This window comes from Aulonocara stuartgranti, assembly GCF_965226115.1.
Source record: "Aulonocara stuartgranti genome assembly, chromosome: 3".
Lineage (NCBI taxonomy): Eukaryota > Metazoa > Chordata > Actinopteri > Cichliformes > Cichlidae > Aulonocara > Aulonocara stuartgranti.
In genome coordinates, this window is record NC_138941.1 from 65,749,808 (window position 1) to 65,776,053 (window position 26,246).

General features: G+C 41.0%; 3 protein-coding genes across 7 annotated transcripts in view; 1 reads left to right on the forward strand and 2 right to left on the reverse strand.

Annotated features, from left to right (window-relative positions):
* The window catches only part of LOC309693376 (protein NLRC3-like), a 183,038-nt gene that overhangs the window by 104,443 nt on the left and 52,349 nt on the right, over positions 1-26,246 (reverse strand). The window lies entirely within an intron of this gene.
* On the reverse strand, positions 3,458-6,194 carry LOC309694793 (Fc receptor-like protein 5). 4 transcript variants are annotated; one of them, XM_082515001.1, is made up of 7 exons: positions 6,106-6,192; positions 5,605-5,640; positions 5,218-5,481; positions 4,893-5,138; positions 4,603-4,806; positions 4,338-4,423; positions 3,458-3,484 (listed from the first exon to the last, which is right to left on the reverse strand). In XM_082515001.1, exons 1-7 carry the CDS (start codon positions 6,134-6,136, stop codon positions 3,473-3,475), a joined length of 879 nt encoding a protein of 292 aa, XP_082371127.1. In that variant the 5' UTR covers positions 6,137-6,192; the 3' UTR covers positions 3,458-3,472. The 4 variants fall into 4 exon arrangements, with proteins under 4 accessions (XP_082371127.1, XP_082371126.1, XP_082371128.1 ...); XM_082515000.1 differs by lacking the exon at positions 3,458-3,484 and having other exon boundaries at positions 4,293-4,420; positions 6,106-6,194; XM_082515002.1 differs by lacking the exon at positions 3,458-3,484 and having other exon boundaries at positions 4,293-4,423; positions 4,603-4,671; positions 6,106-6,193.
* LOC309695828 (V-set domain-containing T-cell activation inhibitor 1-like) lies at positions 7,500-18,043 on the forward strand. Of its 2 annotated transcripts, none has more exons than XR_014273239.1 (3): positions 7,500-7,590; positions 16,366-16,707; positions 16,891-18,043. XR_014273239.1 is itself a non-coding variant. In XM_082516740.1 (3 exons), the coding sequence occupies exons 1-3, from the start codon at positions 9,239-9,241 to the stop codon at positions 17,016-17,018; spliced, it is 540 nt and encodes a 179-aa protein (XP_082372866.1). In that variant the 5' UTR covers positions 8,836-9,238; the 3' UTR covers positions 17,019-18,043. The 2 variants fall into 2 exon arrangements, 1 of the variants encoding a protein (XP_082372866.1); XM_082516740.1 differs by lacking the exon at positions 7,500-7,590 and adding an exon at positions 8,836-9,308.

Below are 26,246 nucleotides of genomic sequence, written 5' to 3' on the forward strand. Positions count from 1 at the left end.
AAGAAAAGGCAAAAAAAAGTATTTTTATAATTTATTTTTTTGTTTTCAGCGGTAGATCTTTAATATAATCTGGAAAAAGTCCACTCCTCCTTTGTTTTGGTTATAGTCATCGGTAATTGTGGGCTTTTTGTCACTTCCTGATGATACAGCTGTGTCTTTGTGAAGTTTCCTCTTGAAAAGTCCGAGGTCATATCCGGTAAGTGTCACAACTAATACTGTGACCCTACAGTCCAGTGGTCATATCGAGGACCACACATTTTCATTGGTTCTTCTCAGGGATGCCACTCGTAGCTTTGCCTGTGTAAATCTGTAGATTCCAGGCATAGTTGGTTTTTGCATCACAGGCATCCCAGATTTTTATGGTGTATTTCCCTGGCTTACTGGGTGTGTATTGCCGGAAGGGACATTTTCCTCGAAAAGCAACGAGACGTTCATCCACTGTCACCTCTGGTCCTGGGATGAACATCAGCGGAAGGAGCTGCACCCATCTCTCCTAGACATCCCTGATTGGAGCAAGCTTGTTAGATCTCGCTCTGGCCTCTCTGTCGTTAAATCCGAGGACTCTTGATATCATTTGAAATGTGTGAAGTGACATTGTTCTCTGGAAAATATTCCTGCTTAACGATGGGTCCCATAGACTATCAGTGGCCTCATTGCAGCATCTGTACACTCAGCAAGAAGAAGAACACCAATGAAAGCATCCAGGTATTCCTCATAACTATCTTTCTACATGGACTTTTTTTTCCTTTAAGGTTCATCATAGTAATGATGATCCTTTTTAGTGACAATGGCATAAATAGCTCAAAACATGTCTTCATGTCACTGACTCTGGTCAGAGTAAACCTTGTATTCCAGGGGTCATTTTGATGACATTTGCAGCAGCTGCCCTGCCATGTACATCATGAGATCTTACCAGTTTTGGACTTGAATCTTTCAGCAGGAGCAGCTTCAGCACCAGCGACCTCCTCCTCTGATCAGATGGGTCTGTGTCTTCCTCCTTAGAAACCTGCCCATCGGAATCGCTATGCTGCTCTGTGTCCTCTCCTTCATTTTCAGCAAAAATAGGATCTAGAACTTGGCTCACTGTAAATCTTCTTCTCATTTTTGTATGCTGCAAAATGTAAATGTGCACTCTGGAAGTCAAATGGTTACTCAAATGAGTGAATTCACATCACATGCCTTGACATGCCCGCCTTTGTTAGTTTTGTTTTCATGCAGGTATACTAACCCTAACCACGCAAAATAAGAAAGCTCATATGATTAGGAGAGGAGCTGGCTGTCAGCGTGTCAGCTGACAGTGCACTTATGATTTCAGTTTTGGCTCTAATTATTGCTTTGTACACATAATATTATAACTGGATCCAAACTGACCCTAACAACACAAATGTCATAATTTCAACTAGAGCATTTTATAATTTAGTGAAAAGATTTTGTTTTTGTTTTATTTTGTAGAAATATAAGTTCCTGACAAAGTCAAAAAGCCTTGATACAATAAACAAATGTGATTTTTTTTATGCATTTAAAATTTAAAATGTGTCGGTGCTGACCCTAACACAAGAGGAAGGTAAAGAAGTCTGAGCAGCTTTGCAGAATTAAACTGTTGTCGTATAAAAGCATCTGCTGTGCTGTAACACCCAACTTCACCAGTAGATGGCAGAAGACATTAAAGTCCAATCGTTCATTTCAAGCTTCAGTCAGAGGAGGATATCTGAGCTGGTCCAGGAGACGTGATCAGGAAAGAAGTGCAGTCTAAGTCACATGTTCATGAGTCTTTAGTTTATCAGACACTAAATACAATAAATAATCTCCGTTTTTATCTTAAACTATATATTTTGACACTGAATGTTTCCCAGTGAAAGGAACAATACATTAAAAATCAGTCAGTCAAACAATATTTATTACTGACAGCACCAGGTTTATTCACTTCTATACTTACATAATATCATGAACCATAATTGTAAAATGTAAGTTTCATAATTTTCTACATTTTTGGCTTAAAAAACAAAAAACAACCGTCTTCAGTCTCAAATACAAACATCTTGTAGTGAAGCTTTTGTGTGCAGTTTAATCACTGAAAGATTTTTCTGCTGTTTTTAGTCTGAAGTTGCAGTTTCATTATTTTCATTATTTTCTTTGCTTTCAGCACTGAGGAGAGGAGTGTATCGGTTAGCCACAACTAAACAATAACAACTCAGATTTTCTACCTGATACTTTAGTGAAACCCACAGAACCACATGTGAAACGCACATGACAACAAGGGTTTATTCAACAAACACAGAACATACAAATAACAGTAAAGTTATTGAGGACATAAATAAATTACATATTTATTTCACCAGAGTTGAATTTGCAAGAAAAGTCATTGTCACTTTTAAAAAAGTCAAATTAAAGCAGGATGTTATTTTTTTCTGATTTAGTGAGAAAGAAAAAGAAACATAAAGATCAGTGTTGACGTCCTCTGGTCTAAAGTGTTTGGGGGACCAGTTAGAGACCAGCAGCTGGACGTCAGTTGGACTGGTGGACTGAAGAGCAGACATCACGCACTTTTTTAAGATCTGAACACGAACACACAGTTTAAAATAATCATTCTGTATGTCATACTAGGCCTTTGTGCAGCACCTCAGCTCACCCTCTCTGTGAAACAAACAGTTTTAGCCCCTCCCCCTCTAAGACACCTTTCCTCTGATTGGCTCTCCCTCTCCAACACAAGGTTTGAACAGCATTTGAGAGGAGCTCCTGTGGCTAATATGATAATATCAGCCATCTTCTCTTTCTGACATCATAAAACTGCAAGAGTGTAAAACTTTGAACAAACTGAGTGTTTAGGGCAGTCTGCAGCCAGTGTATGGCTCACAGCAATTACTTGGACATACACTGACCTCGATATTTTATTGGGCGTTAGGTTCTATAAGATGATTAACATACGATTGGGCCTGATTATTAAAGACTGTATGTGAGGAGGATTTTGATTTCAGGCCAAGGTAATGCCATCCAGAGTAAGAATCTGGTTAGATAACATATTTCTACGATTTTTTGGGCAGGACAAAACCCTCTGTTTTTAAATCTGAATTAAAAAAACACATGTCAGGAAATTAGGAAAAGCAAAACAGGTCCATTGTAAACCAGCTTTTTCTTTCCTGAATTACAAAAATAAAGAAAAAAAAAAATCAGGTTCTTTTTCTGCTCTGCAGATTATTTCACATTTGTTTTAACCTAATTAGTCAAGTACAAATATTACAAACCTAAATGCTGTATATTGGCCATTAGTAAAACTTACTGTCAGAGTTCACAAGTCTGACATTGGTCAGGATATTTTTTGATTAGCTTAGCTTAGCATGGCAGCTGGAAACAAAGTGAGCAGCTAGCTTGTATTTGTGTAAAGTAAAAAATAAAGAGCAGCTGTACCTGGGCCTCCTTGTTCTGATGGTTGATTTTCCATAACTGACGTCTTCAGTTCTCACTGCTGAGTCAGCTAAATCAGTTTCTGTATAATAAAATACATTTAAATTACTGCAGGTACAACAACTGCAACAGTACTGTATTATCACACACAGCTATAGGAACTATTAATTTACTTTCTGCAGCATTATGAAACAATTAAGTGATGATGTTTACAAACTGCATCCGCTTTTCAGAGTTTCCTCCTCTAAACACCTGCTGTTGACCACAAAGCATTGGGGGGTATTTCTGAGAAAAAGAAGCTGGACGACCACAAAGCTGCCATCTTGTTTCAGTGCAGCCAGAGATACTTCACCACAGAGCACAAAGCAAACACTTTCTCACAGCATGAATAATATTATTAACAAAGCAGCACACACTGCAGTGAGAGGTCTGATCAGACTGACAGCAGGAAGTAGCTGCTGTGGTTTTACACGCAGAACTTTAAAAATGATTCATGCTTTAAAGGACGGGCTGGAAATGAACAGTTAATATTTATGGTTCTTTCTTTAATGATCTGTCTTTTCAGTCTCTCTGTTTATGTCTCATAGTAAAAGTTATTCCTGCTAATTAGGCTAACAGCTAGTGTCAGCACAGACAGACACATCTGAGCTGCTTTTACTGATCATTGGTTAGTTCTAACATTACTGAATGTTGTCTGCACACATTACAGTCTGATCTATATCTTTTATCTATTTATTTATCCGTAGTCTGGGATGTGTGGTGTTCTTGTCACTATTCAGACAACCTCTGAACTCTGAGCTGCACGGTGCTGGGCTGTGAGCTAAGGTCCCACTGAAACAATGCCAGGACCTGATACCAGTGAGAGTTAAGAAACATTCTGGCAGGAACACAAAGGAGCAAAAATCTTAAAGAAAATATGTGAACTCAAATACTACCGTCAGACTGGCTGTGGTTCTTATCTTGACAGCTTTGTACATGACATGAGTGATGATGTCATCCTGTCCAGCATTCAATTGATCTGCTGAAATTTTCCAAAATTAAGAATAATATAAATTAAATATCTAAACAGAGATTATAAGAAATTATTATTATTATTATATATATATATTATAAGAAAGTTGTTGCTGTGATCATCATGAATGTGAACTTTATTCTACTGAACAAACTCAGACATGAAAGATCAGGAAGTCTGAGTCTCACCTTCAGGTTTCCTGTGAACACATCGTCTCACCAGCAGAACCAGTAACACCAGTAGAACCACAACACAGACTGAGCCAACAAATGACAAGACAGAGAGAACAGGAGGAGAGAGTGATGGAGGAAGAGTGATGGAGGTGGAACCAGGAGGAGGTGTGGATGTAGGTGGAGGTGTGGATGTAGGTGGAGGTGTGGTGGTGTGTTTCTCTAAAATAAAGCAAACACAGTCATTAAGTTGTCGTCACATTGTGAATGTTGAAACCTGCAGAAACACAGACAGGTGAGTGTGTCACCTGTGACAGTGATCCAGCTGGATGGAGACTCTCCATGACCGCTGATGTCACACTTGTAGAGGCCTTCATCAGACCTGGAAACATGCTGGATGGTCATGTGACCTGTAGGCTGCTTCCTGATGAGGGAGCCATCTTTATAGAAAGCAGCTGGGAGGTTGGAGGGAGTGGTCTTTGTTTTACAGAGCAGAGTGACGTCATCTCCCTCCATCACAGGGAGGACAGGACTCTGCAGGATCACTGATCCACCTCAACACAGAGACAAACTACAGCATTTCATCCATTTACACACAGCTTCATCAACACTAACTCCACACACTCAGCTTACCAGTGACTGTCAGGTTAACCATGTTACTGATGGGACCCTCTCTGGACTCACACCAGTAAACTCCACTGTCAGATGTGTAAATGTAACTGATGTTACAGGAAGAACCAGCTGGTTTTCCCCACCCATCTCCACACTGAGTCCTCTGCCGTTTGCTTGTGTTTCTCCTCAGAGTCCATCCAGCAGAGCTGTCGTCCTCCTCACAGCTCAGAGACACAAAGTCTCCTTTAAAGAACTGAGAGCTGCTGGGACTCACAGTCAGACGAGCTGTGAGGGTTAAAATGAAAAACTGATGATCTGTTAGACTTTACAGTGTGAAACATGAACCCAATCAGGTCATATCAGTGAACATTTCTCAGGTTTAAACTGTGACAGAAGAAGGTTACTGACCTTGGTTTGTTGTGCAGCTCAGCAGTGAGATCAGAACTAAAGAGAAATGACACTCAGGTTGATTTGAGGTGAACATAAAGAACAACTCCACACAAACACACAAAGTCGTCTCTCTGATATATCTGCTTATTTTCAGGTGAAAAAAAAAAAAAAACAGTTGGCAGAACAGTAAGTTTTCAAACAAGTTTTTATCCAAAATGCGGCCCTTAAATGATCATGTGCACATATCAACTACTCTTAAATAACCCAGTAAAGTCATGTGTCCACTGTGCAGCTGTGTTGATATAATGAGTGAATGATTTGATCTTTTCACTGCCTGCTGTGTTTCCTCGACTCCTGAGCAAAGATAAAGAGTCAGTTCAGACCTGCAGTTGGTCCTCGTGGTGTTTGAACTTGAATTCAGCCTGATTTGTTTTTCATGTCTTCTCCTCCATCATCAGTTATCAGGAGAGCAGACAGTCAAAGTACAAGAATTCAAACAAACACAGAGATTCTACTTACAGAGCAGACACAGCACAGATGTTTCCTTCATCGTCCTTCTCACTCATTTGAGCTTTTTTTCATTTCTGTCACTGACACCGAGTAAAGCCCGCCCTCTTCCTCTGAGCACCAGCTTTCTATTGGTTCAAACACAGTTTTGGGGGACTCACTTTTTTCTTTGTGGAAAGACACAAGTGGTACATTATAAATTCACATAACTGTAGAGGTCTCTCATATACGGTATGTCTTTAAAAAAAAAAAAAAAAAGTCTTTCAGCTGTGCAGAGACACACTGAGGACAGAGTGGAACATTGATTCAAATGCCATAAGAGGGGAATGTTTGACTTCGCACAATTACTCCAGCATTTAAGATGTGTTTATCAATAACATGCCTGTTAGTTTCAGCATGTTTAGGTTACACAGGCACATCAGAGGATGGCACATCTTTACATGCTGTAACAAGTTTTACTGCGTCTCACAGAATAATCTCAAGAGTTTGAAAAAGAGGACACACGAACAGGGCTGTAGATTGGATTCAGGACAGACATCTGTGTGAGGGTGAACAGAGACACTGCCAGAGATCTGATAAATAACTTCTAGCAGCTACAGATGTCGGACAAGATGGGAACCGTGTTTGGCTCCGCCGCTTGTGCAGCTCGCTGGTATAGTTTTACACTGGCGGCTATTGTCGCCAGTGTAAAACTATACCATATATTATTTTTACTGTTTTGTGTCTAAACTTTGTTTCTGCTGCTAGAATTTACGATCAGGGCACGCTGTTGCACATTAAAGATTCAATGGAGAGCTACAGATGGGACAGTTACAGTAAAACTTTTCCTCCTCCTTTTATATTTTCCTCACCTGAGTGCACGCTACTGTACATAACGGTGGGATTCAACCCGAAGAAATGAAGGCGGGGAACCAGGGCTGGTGTCAAGGTGAGACGGGGAAGTACCGAAAGTTAGCTTCTTGCTGTGGAGAGATTCCTGTGACTAGTCCATTTAGTGTCACCTGGGGACGCTACTCCTCAGTCTGCAGCCCTATTCAAGGCTTGATGGCAGCATGCGCACCTTTCGTAAGCCACCTGTCCGCCCCTGGCTGGCAGTAGCGATAGACAACCATGGATGTTAGCTTCGCCTAGCCTTGGAGTCACCGCCCATCGCGGCAGGCACGCAGGTGTGCACAGGTGTTTAATTCAAGTGCCACAGCACTCAGCTGTTGAGTGCGCCAACCGAGCGTCATCAATTTGGTTTTCCCTGCTTAACGCTCGTTCAAATCGTTTATTTTAAACGATCACTTCGTGAAGGAATCTTTAAACTTTATGTGTTAAACTTAGACGTGGCAGCAAAGCATGGATTCACTTGAAGGAAATCTACTCGGCTGGAAGCGCCGACATCGGAACTCCACGTCTTTCGTGCAGTGACGGAGGATTCTGATTCAAATGCAGGCTGGTGAACTCGGACTCCTTTTCTTCGCTTGAGCTGCAGATGATTAAGGTGAAATTAAGGTGATTAAATTGCGAACCCTTTATTGAATTTTAATTAACCAAACTTCTGGACTTCCTGGGGTCTGTCTAACTGAATTTAACGACCTTCTGACATCCATTAATACATTGGAGAAGATGTAATGCTGGGAGATTCATATTGATGATGCATCCTGTAACATAGCTACTGAATTCTTCACTATCATGGAGTCTTTTAACTTTTAGCAGCCTTTTTATTCGCAATTTTCGGAGCTAGGACGTTTGTGGAAGGCTTCCAAGCTTGAGGTTCACAGGTTACATCTTAAAGAATCTATTTTCTTACTAAATGACATGTGGAAAAATGTCAGAACAGAGTATTTTTCACACCTTATAGCTTCATAAAAGAAAAATCCTAAACTGTTGTTTAGCACAATTAAGAGTGTTTCTCCCGCTGTTCCTCATGCACCAGTTCACTCAATGTCTGATTGTAACGAGTTTTTGAATTATTTCACAAATAAGCTCACTGCCAGCAGGTCAAATATCTCTCCATCATCTTCTCAGTATCAAGCTTACAATTTGCTTACCTCTGATACTTGGTCCGCCTTTACTCCTATTACATTACAGGACATCTTGATGTCCTTCCTGCCCCATTTTTCATTAGTGTGTTTGACTATTGGTCCCTGTATTTTGGAAATGATAAATATTTCTCTTCTTACTGGCTCAGTTCCCAGTTTCTTTAAACAAGCTGTGTTTGAGCCAATATTAAAGAAACCTAATCTGGATCCATCCTTTTCAAACAGTTACAGGCCAATTTCCAAATTGCTTTTTATATCAAAGATCTTGGAAAGAAACAGTAGCAGAACAACTGAACTATTTCCTGGAGAAAATGATGTCATGGATGTTTTCCAGTCTGGATTTCACAATTGGCACTCTACTAAAAGGGCTTTACTTAAAGTATCTAGTGACATTTTGATGGCAGCACACTCCAGAGAGTACACAGTTCTAGTTCTGTTGGATCTCACCACTGCTTTTGATACTGGAGATCACAGTATCATAATAAACAAGCTTAAGGATATTTCGGGATTACGGGTGTTGTTTGAAAATGGTTCATGTCCTATTTACCTAAAGGACATTTTCTGTTCGTATAAATCAAGTCATCAATTGTTCTGCCATGTGGGGCAGATCCTCGGGGATCTGTCCTGGGTCCAATTTTCTTTGTACTCTATATATTCCCCCTAGGCCAAATTATTAGGCGCAACAATAATATCTCCTATCATCTCCATGCTGATGGCATTCAGATATACTGTTTTTTCAGTCTCTAATTTTTATAAATTGTCCGGTTTAAGTAATTGCCTGAAAGAAATCAAGCATTTTTTAAACAACAACTTCCTCCAGCTAAACTCTGATTAAAGAGAAACTTTAATTGTTGCTCCTGACCATATGATTCCAGAAGATAGGCATATCAGCTTAGAGCCTTCTGTTAAATTGAGCCTTAGAAACCTCAGTGTCATATTTGACAGCTCGATGAAATCAGCATGTTGTAGTAAAAACGTCGTCATCATCATCATCATCATCAAAGTTTTAGTAAAGGCCATGTTCTATAGGGGGGAGTTTTCTCAGTTCTTGGTTACACACATGCGCGTTCGCAAGACAGCTCAGGTTTTCCGGGCATGGAGTACACGGATATACGGAAATGGCTGCTCCAACATCTACGCCCTTCTTCTGGTTTGGTGCTTTCTGTGTCGTCGTGTTTGTGTCTGCAGGTGAGAAACAAAAACAACATTCCTCTTTCACATAGGGAGGTATGAGCCAGAGTTATTTAACAATACATTATTTAAATACTATCCATACCGATCATGTTTGAAACACTAGCGCTAATCTCTCTGATCGAAACTATTCTCGGTACGCCTGGAAACGCAGAACTGCAGACGGACTAATGCTGACGCCGTTTCTGTGCATAACAAAGCCAAACTTTCTCTTATAAAGTGAAAATATAATAAGTGTTTTTTTATGTTAATGAGCTCGTCTTTGTCTCTTCTACACCGTCGTAATGACAGACCAGAATGTGAACTATCTGCAGCCGTGATCAAAGTCGAGCTGGCTGCATTCTCTGAATACTGAAAACAAAAGCTTCGTTACTTTACTTTACATGACTTTATTATCTTCTTCTCTGAACCACCGTTTATGAAAGGAGATGAGTTAATATAAATCTTCATAGTTAACGTGACCATCAGACCAACTGATCAAGATAACAGTCAGGCAGATGATGTAGTTTAGGTTTGCTATAGTTTTGTTTTCATTTATAATGTTCATTCTTATATTGCCAGCCTTTAGGATTTGTATTGAATGTTGTCTGTTCTGACCTACACAAAACAACACAGCGAGTACACACTGGGCTGAAGTCAGATATGCATTTTGCAGTCCTTGACTTCATGAAGTTTTATATCAAAGTCAACAACTAATGCCATAAAACATGTGAATAGTGAATAACTGATGGCTGAACCCTTGACCTCTGACTCAGCAGCTAACTGTTTACACCAGGGGTGCCCAATCCCGGTCCTCGAGAGCTACCGTCCTGCAGCTTTTAGATGCATCCTTGTTCCCACACACCTGAATCAAATGAATGGCTTGTTATCAGGCCTTTGCCAAACATGATGGCATGCTGAAGAGATCAAACCATTTGATTCAGCTGTGTTGGAGTAGGGATGCATCTAAAAGCTGCAGGATAGTAGCTCTCGAGGACCGGGATTGGGCACCCCTGGTTTACACACTCAAACCTTTTATCACAGGAGTTAAAATGTTATCACCAGGACACAGAGGGGAGATTTTTGTAATACTCTTACACATTAAATTCACCATGCAACGGTTGCATTGTATATTAAAAAAAATCCTCTGTAATACTCAAAGTAACCCAAATTACGTTTGCTTTTGGGGTTATTGTTGTTTTTTTTAATTCCCTGACTGGATTAATGTCACTACAGACAGTGTGATTAAACCTCTTTTCTGTATTTAAATTTCAGCATTAAGTTAAGGTTTTTTGCTGCTGTACTGCAAACAGTTTTGACCAAGGGATAATGTCAAGGTTTTGCTGGGACAGTACTCATCAACAACATGGAGTGTGACTTTGACTTTCGCCTCTGTCAGTGCGCCCCAGGGTGGCTGTGGCTACAATGTAGCTGCCATCACCAGTGTGTGAATGGGTGGGTGATTTGATGTGTAAAGCGCTTTGGGGTCCTTAGGGACTATTAAAGTGCTATATAAATACAGGCCCTTGAATTACATTTACCATTTTAATTCAAGCTTTCCTTTAAAAATTCATGCATTAAAAGATCTAACAAATATATACAAACAGGCTGTGTCGTATAATAGAAGAAATCAACTTTAACAATTTAACAAATGAAAGAAGAGGTCTTTGTTGAAACAGGGGTTTTAGTTTTCAATAGAAACTAAACGTAAAACACTTCCTTTTTATTATTATTATTAGTTACTATTAAGTTACTAAATAAATCTACTAAATATCCATTACATATATCCATTAAGCATGACGAGACTCAGCTGTAACCACTGTGTATAAGGACAGGCCCAGCCCTCTGTTTACTTAAACGGGCTGTAACTATGAAAATACTTATTGTATGAAGGTAAATTCATGATACAGCCTCAAAATTATATCATAATATTTCTCAAAAAATGTGATAATTATTTTATGATAAAATAAAAAAAAGTAGTAAATTCAATTTTATTCATGCAGGCAGCAGCATTTATGAGTAAATGAAGGGAATTTTCCATTGTTATTTTCTAAAGAGATGAACCAAATGTATAAACTAGTCTAGGTGGTGTTTTCCTGTATTACTGAACACGTAACTGTGTTACTATAATATTGCACTATAGCTGCTTAAGCACTGCTTTTCAACCACACAATCACATCAGTAATTTCCATTCTCTTCCTGTTATATGGAGTGCATCCAGGAGTGTTACAGCGATATTTGGTGGAGTCGTTTACATTTTGGTCGTATATCACGAGCATTGCCCCTCCATGTATCCTGGTTGTACTTGATGTTGTGTTTCAATTGGTGAAACACAATTTGTTATTTCCACCTTAAGCAGGAATAGTTTTATTGCAAATTTTGAAAAGTACTGCACCGTGTTAGAGGCTGATAAAGTAGCTCACTGTTTAATTACTAAACTGTCACAGGAAGCTGCCACACAGCTCAAAGAAATACCTTGGGCTTGTCTCGTTGTTGTGTGCACTATGGAACATAAACACAAGGCAGCATTACTGAAACAAAAACAGTGTCATAGTTTTCCATGAGGGCACATCACAGTAAATACTATACAAGTACAAGCTCATGTTGACTGGTGCTCAAAAAGGCTGCTAACCTTAAATTAAGAGTAAAGTGTAAATGTATTAAAACTTTTCTTTGACTGCATAATTTCTCGATCTTGATGATCAGAAGAGTGTTTGAGGCTTTCAGAAATCCATCAGAGCAACATTTATCGTTTAAAACAATGAAGACATGATAAAAGACATGCTTTGGAAGAAAGCCAGAGATTAACAATCATTAAATCCAGGTGCAATGATTATATGCTATTTTATCTTATTTTTTCCTATGGTAGGGCTATTTTAACTTTGTTTGTATTATGTGTTTTATTTATTTATTTTTCCTGTTTTCTTTTACGCTATTGTTTTTAACTTATTTTCTGTACAGCACTTTCGTCCTCTGCTGGGTATTTTAAAGTGCTTTATAAATAAAACTGGATTGGATTAAATACTCTAGGAACAACAAGTAAGCCTGATGTGCGAGAGTGAAGTGCTCTGATGGGGTAATACAGTACTATAAGGTAGGATTGGGCGATATGTAAAAGTTTTCCAACCGACAATTGTAAGTCCAATTAAAGCTGCAAGCAACGTTATGAGGACCCTCGCACCCCATTGCGTCAAGCCACGGCCAACACCTACACTAGGGCTGGGCCATATCATACCGTTTACGGTAATACCGGTATAATGTCGGGCAATGATAAGACAATGAAATATCGCGATAGAATATGAGTAAAACGCGCATGCGCAGTGCCTTTGTTTTCATAAGCACATGGCTGAAAAAGCATGGCGGAGAATGAGAAGGGCGAAAGCGGATGTTGAATGAAACGGATGAACCAGAATTGGTTTGTAAAAATGCTAAAACTTCAGTGGTGTGGAACTTGTTTAGCTTTCGTCCGTCAGATACACAACAAAGTACTATTTTTCGCAGCGCATGCTAGCGGGCCGTCGTTATTACCGTGTTTTTTTTGGAAAATACGGCACACTTAAAATCAATCCTTTTGATTTTTCTGAAAATCGACAGTGCCCCTTATAATCCCGTGTGCCTTATGTATGAATTCTGGTTGTGTTTACTGACCTCGAAACGATTTCATGTACACGGCGCTCAAAAATCTGTCAAATGTTTTAGTATGACTTTGCTAAGCTACGAAGCCGCACCGCTTGATGGATTGTTGGAGCATTACAGCTATCGTAGGTAGGAGCCTCGCGGAGCGATACGTACTGTGCTTCAACATAATATTACTGTATTGTGTGTAGAATAGAATAGAATACTTTTATTTGTCAATTTCTTCAAATGTACTTGCCATACAAAGGAATTGAAATTACGTTTCACACTGTCCCATGCGTAGACATTGACAACAATAAGGTGCAGATGCACAACAAAAAAAAAAACAAAAAAAAAACAAACAAAAAAAACAGCCCTAACAATAAAGTAATAAATAGTAATATAATAATATAAACAGTGCCAAAAGAAATACCAAAAATATATATATAGCTGCAGGTGTGTGCAATTGCAATGCAAGTCAGGAATGTTTTCAGTTCCCGGTTCAGAGAGTGTTTCCTTGCTGGAGAGTGTGCGTGGGTGAGGGGGAGTAGAGTCCAATCTGTCTTCCTATACTTCTGCCAATCTGGTGATTCTGCTGGCTGGGAGTCGGGAGGGAAGAGAGTTCAGCAGTCTCACAGCCTGGTGGATGAAGCTGTTGGTGAGCCTGGTAGTGCGGGAGTGGAGACTTCTGTATCTCTTTTTCCAGAGGGCAGGAGGCTGAACAGACAGTGCGCGGGGTGGGTTGCATCGTTGACAATTGTGATGGCTTTGCGGGTGAGGCGAGTGGTGTAAATGTCTTGCAGGGAGGGGAGTGGTACACCAACTATCCTCTCAGCTGTTCTCACAATGCGTTGTAGAGCTTTCCTGTTATAGTCAGTGCAGCTACCGCCCCACACAGTGATGCAGCTGGAGAGGATACTTTCAATAGTGCCTCTGTAGAATGTAGTCGGGATGGGTGGTGGAGCACTTGCCCGCTTGAGTTTGCGCAGGAAGTAGAGGCGCTGTTGTGCTTTCTTGGCCAGTGATGCTGTGCTGGTGGTCCAAGAGAGGTCCTCACTGATGTGCACCCCCAGGAACTTGGTGCTGCTCACCCTCTCCACCGCAGCGCCGTCGATGGTCAATGGGGGGTGACAGGTGTGGCCTCTCTGGAAGTTGACAATAATCTCCTTGGTCTTACTGACATTTAGCAGGAGGTTGTTGTCTCTGCACCACGTGGTCAGGAGCTCAACCTCTTTCCTGTAGTGGGTCTCATCGCCCTTGGTGATGAGCCCCACCAGCGTTGTGTCGTCCGCAAACTTCACAAGGTGGTTGGAGCTGTAGGTTGGTGTGCAGTCATGTGTCAACAGGGTGAAGAGCAGAGGACTGAGCACACAGCCTTGTGGAGCCCCCGTGCTCAGGGTGATGCTGTTTGAGACCTTGTTGCCCACACGCACCGCTTGAGGCCTCTGGCTGAGGAAATCCAGCAGCCAGTTGCAGAGGCCCAGTCTGTCCAGTTTACAGATGAGTTGTTGTGGTATTATGGTGTTGAATGCTGAGCTAAAGTCTATGAACAGCATTCTCACATATGAGTCTTTCTTGTCCAGATGAGTTAGGGCTGGGTGGAGGGCAGAGCAGATTGCATCCTCTGTGGATCGTTTCGCTCTGTATGCGAACTGGTGTGGGTCCAGGGTGGGAGGTAGGGTGGATTTGATGTGTGACATGACTAGTCGTTCAAAGCGCTGTGTATAACCTCTTTCTAAGTTTTGTGGATATTATACATGGTTATGCTGAGGATATGTCGGCCAATTTCCACTGGAAATGCCTTTTGGTTAAACTGTCAGCAAGGAATTTGCATTTGCACTGCAAATTTTTGTATAACTTTAATGTACATAAAAAAACAGCTCCTTATTTAAGTAAAAATACATTGATGGGTATTTTTTCCAGTAATAAAGTTGTGGAGTTGTAAAGTATTTTGTCTAGTGTTAATTATATCATCAGTTATATCGTTATCGCAAATTTTCAACTGGTCATATCGCCCTGCTCTAACCTACACCCAGCATGTCAGATCTGATGTCACATTGATGGAATTCATGCGTAGAACCACCAGCTAAAATTTAATCTCATTCAATGATGATTAAAGTCGTCCCACTAGGTGGCGCTCTAACCATTACTGACAAATGGCATATCAAACATTTCCGAGCTCTCGACTAATGCCTGCGTCGTTTGGGAGAGATTGGACATTGTGTTTATGAGTGACAGCAGATGACTACTTTTTGGCGAGTGATCCACGTGCTGCCATGACCATCCCTTTTTCTTGAATGTAAAAAGCTTTGCAATTTAACATCACAAAGGTCTTTAGATTCCCTACACTGGAGATTGTCTCGATCTGATGAAATCCCTTGGAGGAGTTCGTTGAAGTACAGGGCCTGAAAAGAGGGGAAAATGTTGCCAAAATTACACATTAATTTTAAAATTGCTGACTTCCTGTTGGGTTTGGAATATTGCTCTAAGAGACTTTTTTGTACATTGTGATAACTTACATAAGCTTACCAGGTTTCAGACTCGTAGATGAAACACAGAGCAGTGGCTGATGTTTTGAAATTTTGTAGGGGGCGCTGTGGAGCCGTTTTGCAGTATTCCATGAAAATCGTTACATAAGAAAACAACCTTCATTACATTGGAGGTGTGGCCCAAATTCCAAGGGTTTTTATACTTTTCAAGCCCCTCAAAAGCCACTTCATCTTTCATGGTGAACCGCCTTGCCACCAGGGTGCACTGTTCAGTTTAAACTCACAATTTTGTCACTGAAGCATCACGAGGGACTGATATTAATATTTACCGCTTTTGAGGTGGACATGATGAACCTGTGAAAATCAGTATTTCAAAGTGAAAGACGTGACATTTCCTGTTGCCACTAGGTGACGCGCTGAGTATTCCTGACAATGAGCATATCAAACTGTTCAGGGTAGGGGTGTCATCACGCCTGTAAAGTCTGGTACTGATCAGACTGGATTTCTTTGAGTTACAATAATTTGTTTCTTCATGGCGAGACATCAATGTTCGCCTAAGGATGTAACCAAAGCGGTGTGGTGCTTGTGCAGATGTTTAGTGCGAGCACAGTACTCAAACACGACAAACTTGCATGAGCATGTATGTGTCCACTATTCGCTATGTATGCTAGGCTATCACCAGCTTTTGCAGCTCCATCAACAAGCATTTGAGCGCACTCTGAGGAGGGTGCATTTGCTCGCAGATGAAAGAGGGTGCTGTTAAAACAGCGCTCTTATTTTTATTTTTATTTTCCTGTTTACTGCTTGTATTAGCGTCATCATTATTAGCAAAGTTACTCATGGGCAACTGTGTGTGTGTGTGTCTGTGTGTGTGTCTGTGTGTGTAAATAAAACAGTCTCTTTTTGTGCATGTGTATTTATTAAGTGTAGTTGTACTTCCACATCTCTGTGTATGTCGTTTCCTCTTTCAGACCACAAAACCATCACAGCCAAGTCTGGACAGAATGTCATTCTGACCTGTCAAACTCCAAACAACAACATCTTAGTTGTAGAGTGGAGTAGAGCTGACCTGGGAGATGAATATGTCTTTGTGTTTCGGGATGGGCAGTTTGATCCAGCCAACCAGCATCCATCTTTTAAGAACCGGGTGGATCTGCAGGACAGACAGATGAAGGATGGAGACGTGTCTTTGATTCTGAAGGATGTGACAACTTCTGATGCTGGAACATACGAGTGTCGTGTCATCCAGATAGGAGCAACCCGCAGTAACACAGGGCACATCAGCATCATCAGCCTGAAAGTTGTTCCTCCAGGTGAGTGAGTAGAGTTGAGTGTGTGTGTGTGTGATCAGAGGTGAAGCTGCTTCCTGGTTGTTGATGTTTGTTTCTAAAGATGTTGTTGATGAGACTTTGTAGAAAGCAGCTGGTCTGAGTGATGTGATCAGAGTGCAGTAGATAATGTCTGACAGCAGTTTGACAGCTGTTTCTCACCTGCAGGTCAGCCAGGAGGAGAAGAAGATGGATCTTTTGGACTGATCGTTGGTCTGACAGTTTCTGCTGTGCTTCTTGTTGCTGCTGTTGCCGTTTTTGTGATCTACAGAAAACGTAAAAACAATGTCTTATGATTTTTATGAGACTCCAGATTAGACTAAAATGACTGGATGCATTAGCCATAAAAAAGTATGTTTTAAAAAAAAAACAAACATGCAACCTAATCACTAGTTACAAAAAATCCCATGTATCTTCACTGAATTATCCAGCATTCAGAGGTGGTTAACAATGGATTTTTAACATGTCATTAACATGTCAACAGTCTAAGACATCTATTTTTAAACAGTCTAGATGTTTTTTTTGTTTTTTGTTTAAGCCATTTCAATTGTGATTATATTTATGTTTATTTATTTTCCTATAAGTGCAAAATCAGACTGTCAAACAATTTTGCACTCTAATCCACTACTGTCTCCAGTTTATTAGCAAAATATATTTTTAAAAGTTCAAATGTTTCAGTAAAATTTAAAGCACAGACAATAATTAATCTGTTTTTATTGTGTCTATATTTGGTAAGGCATTTCTTCATTCTTTGTTTTAGTGGCTGAAAGATCTTTAGTGTATGCTCACTTTCAGTATTTTGTTCTTAATTTCATGGCAAAAAGACAATTTCTGTGACATAGGTTTGGCGTCCTCCTTGTTACAGTTTTAGAATCAGTGATAGCTTTAGCTGTTTATAAGATCAAACTTGTTATGTGAGGTTAACTCACCTAGAGATCAGCTGTTACAGACTAATTACACTGAAGGAACCACCTGACAAGACGAACACTGTGTGTGATTGTGGATGAATTACTGTGAATTACAGACAATCACTAATCCAACTGTTAGTGTTCAGGATTGATTGTTCATCTATAACAGAATGGGGGAAAAAAAAAAAAATGTTCTGATAGTTAAATAAAACCAAAGGATAAAATTATTTCACTGCACATCAGCTGTTTTCTCCCTCTGATCAGATTTAACTTCCTTCAATGAAGGGGACTCTTCAGTCTGTTACTTCACTTTACACATTTCATAAGCTGCTGGAATATTGTTGCTTTATTTCATTTCACTTTAATGTGAGTTTATTTGTTGATGGTTAATAAAGTCTTACATGCACTAATAACCAGTGTTTTCTTGATGGAGTCTTTGTTTCCTTTATTTTTGATCAATGCTCTTTCTTTTTGTGGGGGGTGTGGTCGGCGGTGCCACTGCAGGGGAAGCAAACCTACCTGCAGGGCATCCGCAATCATGCCACACCAGGTTAAAGTGTGCCAGGACCTGGGCCCTGTTTCAGGAAGCCGGTTTAGTGCAAACTCTGAGTAAGTATACCCTGAGTTAACGAAAACTCTGGGTTTTCGGTTTCACAAAGCGAGTTCAGCTGAAGCCTGAGTGAGTCACTATGACGACACACGCCGTGAAGCTAACCTGCCCCCTAGCAGGTTTACTACAACGAACCCTGACTGTCTCCGCCCCTTTGTCGGAAACCTGACAGTAGGAAGTGTCGGACATGGCGTGCCCCGTCCTTGAAGAGCCAGTAGATCGTGAAGCCCAAATCCTCCGCAGAGCTCTCCGCCGGGAGAGAGCGATTAGAGCGCGTTCGGACATTTTATCATTTCCTGATGATTTCCTGTGTGAATGTTACCGTTTTTCAGCACAATCTATAATTTTTTTGAATAACATCCTCAGGCCTAATATTGCTCATGTGACACATCGCGGACATTCTCTCAGTTCTGTACATATTATTTGTATTGCACTTCGGTTTTTTGCAAACGGGAGCTTTCTGTATAATATTGGTGACGCTGAGCACGTTTCCAAGGCTACCGTCTGTCGGGCAGTCAGTAATGTTACAGTTGCACTGAAACGTCTCCTGCACTCGTTTGTGGTGTTCCCCGGTCATAGACCCACAAGATTTATCAAAGAGGGATTCCACAAAATTGCAGGTATCAGGATGAACAGAACTTAATGTATGATGTGGTGATACCTGGACTACTACTTAAATTTTACATTTATTTTCAGGGTTCCCAGGCGTGATTGGCTGTATAGATGGCACTCACATTCCAATCATTGCTCCTTCAGTAAATGAAGGAGACTATGTGAACAGGAAGTCTTTCCACAGCATTAATGTACAGGTACATAGTTCCCTGTAGCATTTCAAACTAACAAATTATTTCATTATAGTAATGGATGCTAATTTGTGTTCTCTGCACTGTGAAGATCATATGTGATGCTGCCAACATTATCACAAATGTGGAAGCCAAGTGGCCAGGCTCTGTCCATGACTCACGAATTTTTTGTGAATGTACACTGAGCACAAAATCTGGACATGGTGAGTTGAAAATACTTTAAAATATATGAAGACCAATTGCTACAGGGACATTTGAACTGAAGTGTATCCTTCTGTCTTAGGAGAGTTCACTGGCTACTTGCTTGGTGATAGGGGGTATCCATGTTTACCCTATTTGCTTACCCCTTACTCTGACCCTGAACCGGGCCCACAGCAGCGATATAATCTGGCTCATTGCAGGACAAGAGCCAGAGTTGAAATGACTATCGGAATGCTTAAGGCCCGGTTCCAGTGCCTGCAAAGACTCAGGGTCACCCCAGAAAGGGCATGTGACATTATTGTAGCATGTGTGATTCTTCACAACATTGCCACAATTAGAGGAGAACACTGTCCTTCTGAACCAAACATCAGCAGTGATCCAAACCATGAACATCCTGACCCTCCCACGGACATACAAGATGGAAGCGCAGTCAGAGACACCATATGTCACAATCATTTCCTTTGACCCATCACCTCAACATGTTGAAAGAAGAATAAACGGATTTTTTGTTCAACTGGCTTTATTGGTTGCCTGTATTTCTTGTACACAAAGTATTAATAAGTATATTATTATGTTGTTCAAACACTGAAATAATTCGTCCATCTCTGACCACTTCACCCACCCTTAACTGATGTTCCAGCAGTAAAATCTCAATCTTGGTCTTTTGGATTTGCTGCTTGAAGTATTCCATTTCCAAGTCACATTTTTTTATTTTCAAATAGGTCTTGTACAGCTGCTTTACAGGTAGCTATTGAAACACAGAAAATAGCATTGCCATTCATAGTACATGCCTACTTAGGTTGGTTGTAAATCAGTGCTGAACATCTTACTGAGGAAAGGTTTGTTGGAGAAGTGGCTGGACCCTCTTCCTCTGCATTTCCATCATCACTCTGTTAGAGACATAGAAAGTCTATGGTTTTATTATAGTACCACATTTTATTCAATTGTTATATTTTCCATTGTGCGATGTAAACCTCATAAAGTGTCTCTGTTGCTTCCTCCTCTGTAACAGCTGTCAATGTTTCTTCATTATTTTCCTGTAGTAAAGAAATTAACAACATTGCTGTTCTACTGTAACCTCATATAATCTGTGGAGTATTAAGAGTACTCACAACTGCATGTTGGTCTGGCTCAACAGGAGGCTGCACCAGATGCAGTACACCACCACCATCAACTGATAGAATATGAGGTTTATACAGGTCACTTATAACTTACAAGGGACCAAATGGCAATTAACAAACATATACCAATCACCTTACACTTCATTGTCATTATGCTCTCAAACACAGCCAAGACTGAGGGAAGGCAAAATCAGTAGGAAAATAACTTCACTACAAAATAATCCATTATGGTAAAGAGTTTATCAGATGAATGAGTAGCACTGCAAAGGTGACTGTGAAGAAAGGATGTATGCACATCATGTATTATTTTGAATTTACCCCTTATGTAGGCACTTGTGTCTTGCGGGGTTATTGACTCAGAGGATGTCCCCGCAGAGATGCCTTCGGCCACAGGGCGCCCACTGTTTTGGCTGAGGGCCAACTGCTCAGCCTCTGTGAGTGGTGGTGGTGGAGGACCCCCACCTGTTTTTCAGGCCTCTGCTTTTTTTCTGTTGGCTATAACGGGCCACATTTGAGCATACAGAGTAAGCAAATATGTACTTGTAATGTGCTCAGATAATTTCAATAAGTGCTTACAGAGGGGAAATTAATGTAGCCTCTAACTGCAATTGATTTACATCGGACAAACAGACCAAGCACTATGGCTCATAATACAATTACACCTTACCTGTTTCGACTATATTTTTATATTTCATTTTTACTTGCTGCCAGGAACGTTTGGGGCCTGTTGGGTTGCACCTGCGCTCACATCACGTCACAAAATCAAATGTATAAAATAACAAATAAAATAAAATATAATAAAATAACGTGTTAAATGGGTGGAAATCCCTAGATCAATGTTTATATTAACACTCACGCATTGACTCTGTCGGCTATGTTTTGCCATGCATGCTCCCTTTCTTTTGCAGCTGAGGCTGTGTTACTTTTTTCCCGCAGAATTTGCATGTTATCGGCATATGCTGCCATCAGAATTTCGGCCTCAAGCGCTGTAAAATACATTGACCGCGCCTTCTTTCCCTCCGTCTCCATGGTGACTCGCTTAATCTGTGCTCCACTAATCAGGGCTTTATGTATCCTCGTGCGCGTGCTTAACTTGGGGTTAAAGCAACTCCGCGTTGACTGAACTAATTGTTATCAGCCTTTCTGAAACCGAATATTCCGAGTTGGACAGTTCGGGGTTACTCAACCCTGAGTATCGTTTTTCACTCTGAGTTTTCTAAACCGGCTTCCTAAAATAGGGCCCAGAGCTGCAGCCGACTGAGCGTGTTTGTAGCAGGAACCACCAAAAATATTTATAAAGATGCTGGAGAGCATAAAAATGTTGTCGGGTCTGTCTACACTTTTATTCAGATGTTTTCTAACATGTTGAATCGGTGAATGTGTTGATTCATTTTTCTGAACCTTAATCAGGTCAAACTAAAAAATCTCCACTACTGGGACCAAGTCAAAAAGCACATAATAGGGTTCATTCTGAGGTCTGACCTTCATGTGTGCCTATTCAGACTAGGACATCCTCAGGGCCCTGTTTCAGGAAGCCGGTTTAGTGCAAACTCTGAGTAAGTATACCCTGAGTTAACGAAAACTCTGGGTTTTCGGTTTCACAAAGTGAGTTTAGATTAATTCTGAGTGAGTTACTATGACGACACACTCCGTGAAGCTAACCTGCCCCCTAGCAGGTTTACTTCAACTAACCCTGACTGTCTCCGCCTCTTTGTCGGAAACCTGACTGTAGGAAGTGTCGGACATGGCGTGCCCCTTCCTTGAAGAGCCAGTAGATGTTGAAGCCCAAATTCTCCGCAGAGCTCTCCGCCGGGAGAGAGTGATTAGAGCGCGTTCGGACATTTTATCATTTCCTGATGATTTCCTGTGTGAACGTTACCGTTTTTCAGCACAATCTATAATTTATTTGAATAACATCCTCAGGCCTAATATTGCTCATGTGACACATCGCGGACATTCTCTCAGTTCTGTACATATTATTTGTATTGCACTTCGGTTTTTTGCAAACGGGAGCTTTCTGTATAATATTGATGACGCTGAGCACGTTTCCAAGGCTACCGTCTGTCGGGCAGTCAGGAATGTTACAGCTGCACTGAAACGTCTCCTGTACTCGTCTGTGGTGTTCCCCGGTCATAGACCCACAAGATTTATCAAAGAGGGATTCCACAAAATTGCAGGTATCAGGATGACCAAAACTTAATTCATGATGTGGTGATACTTGAACTACTACTTAAATTTTACATTTATTTTCAGGGTTCCCAGGCGTGATTGGCTGTATAGATGGCACTCACATTCCAATCATTGCTCCTTCAGTAAATGAAGGAGACTATGTGAACAGGAAGTCTTTCCACAGCATTAATGTACAGGTACATAGTTCCCTGTAGCATTTCAAACTAACAAATTATTTCATTATAGTAATGGATGCTAATTTGTGTTCTCTGCACTGTGAAGATCATATGTGATGCTGCCAACATTATCCGTCTCCATGGTGACTCGCTTAATCTGTGCTCCACTAATCAGGGCTTTATGTATCCTCGTGCTCGCGCTTAACTTGGGGTTAAAGCAACTCCGCGTTGATTGAACTAATTGTTATCAGCCTTTCTGAAACCGACTATTCCGAGTTGGACAGTTCGGGGTTACTCAACCCCGTGTATCATTTTTAACTCTGAGTTTTCTAAACCGGCTTCCTGAAATAGGGCCCTGGTCTCAGACAAAAAGTCGCCAGGTGTCAGGTCTCAAAAGTCAGGTCTCAGAACACAAGTTATGAGACAGAGAGAAGCCTTCTTCAGGTGGCGCTGTTGTCAGCGTCAGTATTTACAATGATAATAATAATAATGGATTGCATTTAAATAGCACTTTTCAAGGCACCCAAAGCGCTTTACAATTCCACCATTCATTCATTCTCACATTCACACACTGGTGAAGACAAGCTACAGTTGTAGCCACAGCTGCCCTGGGGCAGACTGACAGAAGTGAGGCTGCCATATCGCGCCATCGGCCCCTCTGGCCAACATAGTTCTCACTATGCTGTTTTATGTTCAAGGGGCCTCCTTTCTCATAAGTTTGATTCTAATTACAACCATAATGCTGTGCAATTTGGATGTGATGTCATTATAACAGCTTTGACTGGCAGCTGCAGTCCCGCAGAAACTTGCATATCTCTGTTCGGGAATGGCAGATAAAGCAGGGATGCAGAGAGGAGCTCCAGTGTTTACATTACGAAACCATGACCGACTGTTTTAACCTGACAGCCTGAAGTGTTCTTCAGTGAACTGAACCCAACAGAAGGACCCGAGGCCCCGCCGCACTTTTTCGGTAAGTTAAATGTGCTTGTAAGCTAATCCTTAACCACCGTCCTTAGCTAGGTCGGACCTAGCTAAGGTCACTATATATCAGCATTAACAGGACCTCAGTTTGGTGTTTCACAAAGCTGCTGATCTCAGACCTGCACAGCTTCGGTTTTAAACACTTGATGTACTCAGCTGCATGAAGAGCATATGAGAGTTTCTCTGACACAATTAAATAAAACCTGATGAAGGTCAAAGGTCATCACTTGTATGTTGAACTAAACACTTCTGATCTGGAATTCTTTCACAGTTTTCAGCTAATAGTGTGTTATTTGCCATTCAGAGTTAATCATACCAGAGTAACCAGAGAACGTGATATTAAACATAAACTTTCTACAGGACTGAATATAATATCTTTATGTAAAAGTCCAGAGCCTCTGGGGAGTATCCGAGTATTTATAACATTACACAAACAAAATGTCTCCATCACGGTGTTCATGAAACGCTGGGTTTATCCATCTCCTGGGGCGGGCCTGCGGAGGATTGCTGAAGATTTTCCTGTGAGGGAGCTGCTGGTGAAGCTCATGAGTCCTACTTGATCAATGCGATGAGCTTCAGTCTTCCTGATGTGTCTTAAATGATGCCTCTTTCAGTGGGTCAACAGAACATCTGGCACAGGACAGCTGTGATGAAAGAAAGGGAAGAAGTTTCTCCAAACCTCTGGACCCAGGAAACCCAGCTTAGTCCTGATGGTCTCTGTTAAGGTTCACATAATTGAGGAAGGAGAGTACAAACAACCAGGTCCAGAAGATCTTGGTCAAACAATTGATTTTAATGAATACACGCGTGGGAAGACCACTGTACGCAGACAGCACTTGATCTTCGACTTAATCAAAGCATACACAGATTTTTATAGCATCAGGGTTTGAATTAATGACGCCCCTTCATACGTCACAGACAGAATATATACATACGTCAAATCAAAACCACAATGACTTTTAACACAGTTTAAAAGAACGTTGTCTTCGTCTTCATGGCAGGTACTTCCTGTCACTGCCGGATGCTCGCTTGTCATCTTGACACCTCAGCAGCAGTTCTGCAACAAACTGCTCTTTTTGCAACCCCAAGCAAAACATGATTAAACTTCCACCTATAAATGATTCTCTCTAACTGAGTGTGTGGGTTTGTGTGTGTGTGTGTGTGTCGTCCTCAAATGCTCTCTCAATTCACCCGTTGCACTTCTGACCTTTTACCAGACCAGAGGCTCATCCTTATGTGTAATAACCTAACTGAAACTACATGTACTATGTTGAATAAATGTTTTAATCAAGAACCTCTACTAAGAGCTTAATAAAAGAATATAAAAGTATAACAGACAATTTGAATAACCTAGTAATTCAAATAGCCTCGTCTAACCTGCTCCTCAGAATAACTTTCGGTTTCAGTTCTGCAAACTCTCTGCAACTTCCTGTCAACTGCAACTTAGTCTTTCTGAACGACACACACTGTTTAAACCTCTGAATACAATATCAATGCTGCAGATTATATTATTAATGCAATGGTAATGATGATTATTTAACAATAGCAGTAAAATAATTTCCCTGCGCCACATCTCCCTCACTAGTTTCTCTCCAGGGTGAATGTAGCTGTTGATAATAATGTGGAATCTATTTACGGTGACCAACCGTCCTCTTTTCCCCAGACACTTCCAGTTTTCACATTCTGTCCGGACCGTCTGGGGGGATTTTCGAGATCGATAAAAATGTCCGGGTTTTCCAAAAGTCCGACAGTGGACCCTTGTGTGTGACGTCATCCCCGCACTGCTACTTTGTGAGCGCTTGTTCTGCGCTCACAGACGGGACTGACAGCACACAGCAAAGTGCCTAATGATGTTTAAAAGATCCCAAGGCGCAAGTGCATCATTTCAGACAAACTGCAAAAGACATTTCCCTCATAATTTTTCTTATGCAGATGAGGTAATATTTCTGTACCATTATTTAATTTCAGAGGCTTTGAAGTTTTTGTTTTTTTTTTTGCACTTGTTGACTTGTAAAAGCCTACATGACGATGTGACGGAGTTACACCGTCCCGGGCCGCAGACAGCTGATCTGGGCGCATACACGCACCACCACCATTAGTTTCTACAATTACCATGGCTGCGCGTCTTTTCGTCGACCGGGCAGATAAACAAAAAGGGGTGAGAGGTATATTTTGAGCAGTGCAGAAGGTGGCCAACATATTTTCCCACTTACCAGCCGGTCGCGGAGACTCGCTGTGATCGCCGATTATACGGGGGTTATGCAAGCCAATCGTATGGTGTTCCGGGGTTTAAATAGTGGTTTCGCGCGCTCTTGAAAGGTCACGTGAACTGCATTATTTTTTGGTTTGTTTTTTGTTATTGTGAAACACTGTAGGCTGCCTGGAATTGGCCATAAATGTCTGGATATACATATATGTATTGTAGGAATACAGCTGGAAATAAGCTGAGGGGGAAAGATTGTTTGGTAAAAGAAATAATAAAGAGATGACTATTACGCCTAGTGGGAGGGGCTATGGGGTATAAAAGAAGGCGGTCAGGGCCTACCTGGGTTCTT

Coding starts and splice junctions, on each gene's coding strand:
- LOC309695828 (XM_082516740.1), top strand. CDS start 9,239: ATGGCTGCTCCAACATCTACGCCCTTCTTCTGGTTTGGTGCTTTCTGT. Junction 9,309..16,365: donor CGTCGTGTTTGTGTCTGCAG/GTGAGAAACAAA, acceptor TTCCTCTTTCAG/ACCACAAAACCATCACAGCC. Junction 16,708..16,890: donor CCTGAAAGTTGTTCCTCCAG/GTGAGTGAGTAG, acceptor TCTCACCTGCAG/GTCAGCCAGGAGGAGAAGAA.
- LOC309694793 (XM_082514999.1), bottom strand. CDS start 6,136: ATGAAGGAAACATCTGTGCTGTGTCTGCTCT. Junction 5,482..5,604: donor GAGCTGCACAACAAACCAAG/GTCAGTAACCTT, acceptor TAACCCTCACAG/CTCGTCTGACTGTGAGTCCC. Junction 4,424..4,602: donor TGTTCACAGGAAACCTGAAG/GTGAGACTCAGA, acceptor GGAAAATTTCAG/CAGATCAATTGAATGCTGGA.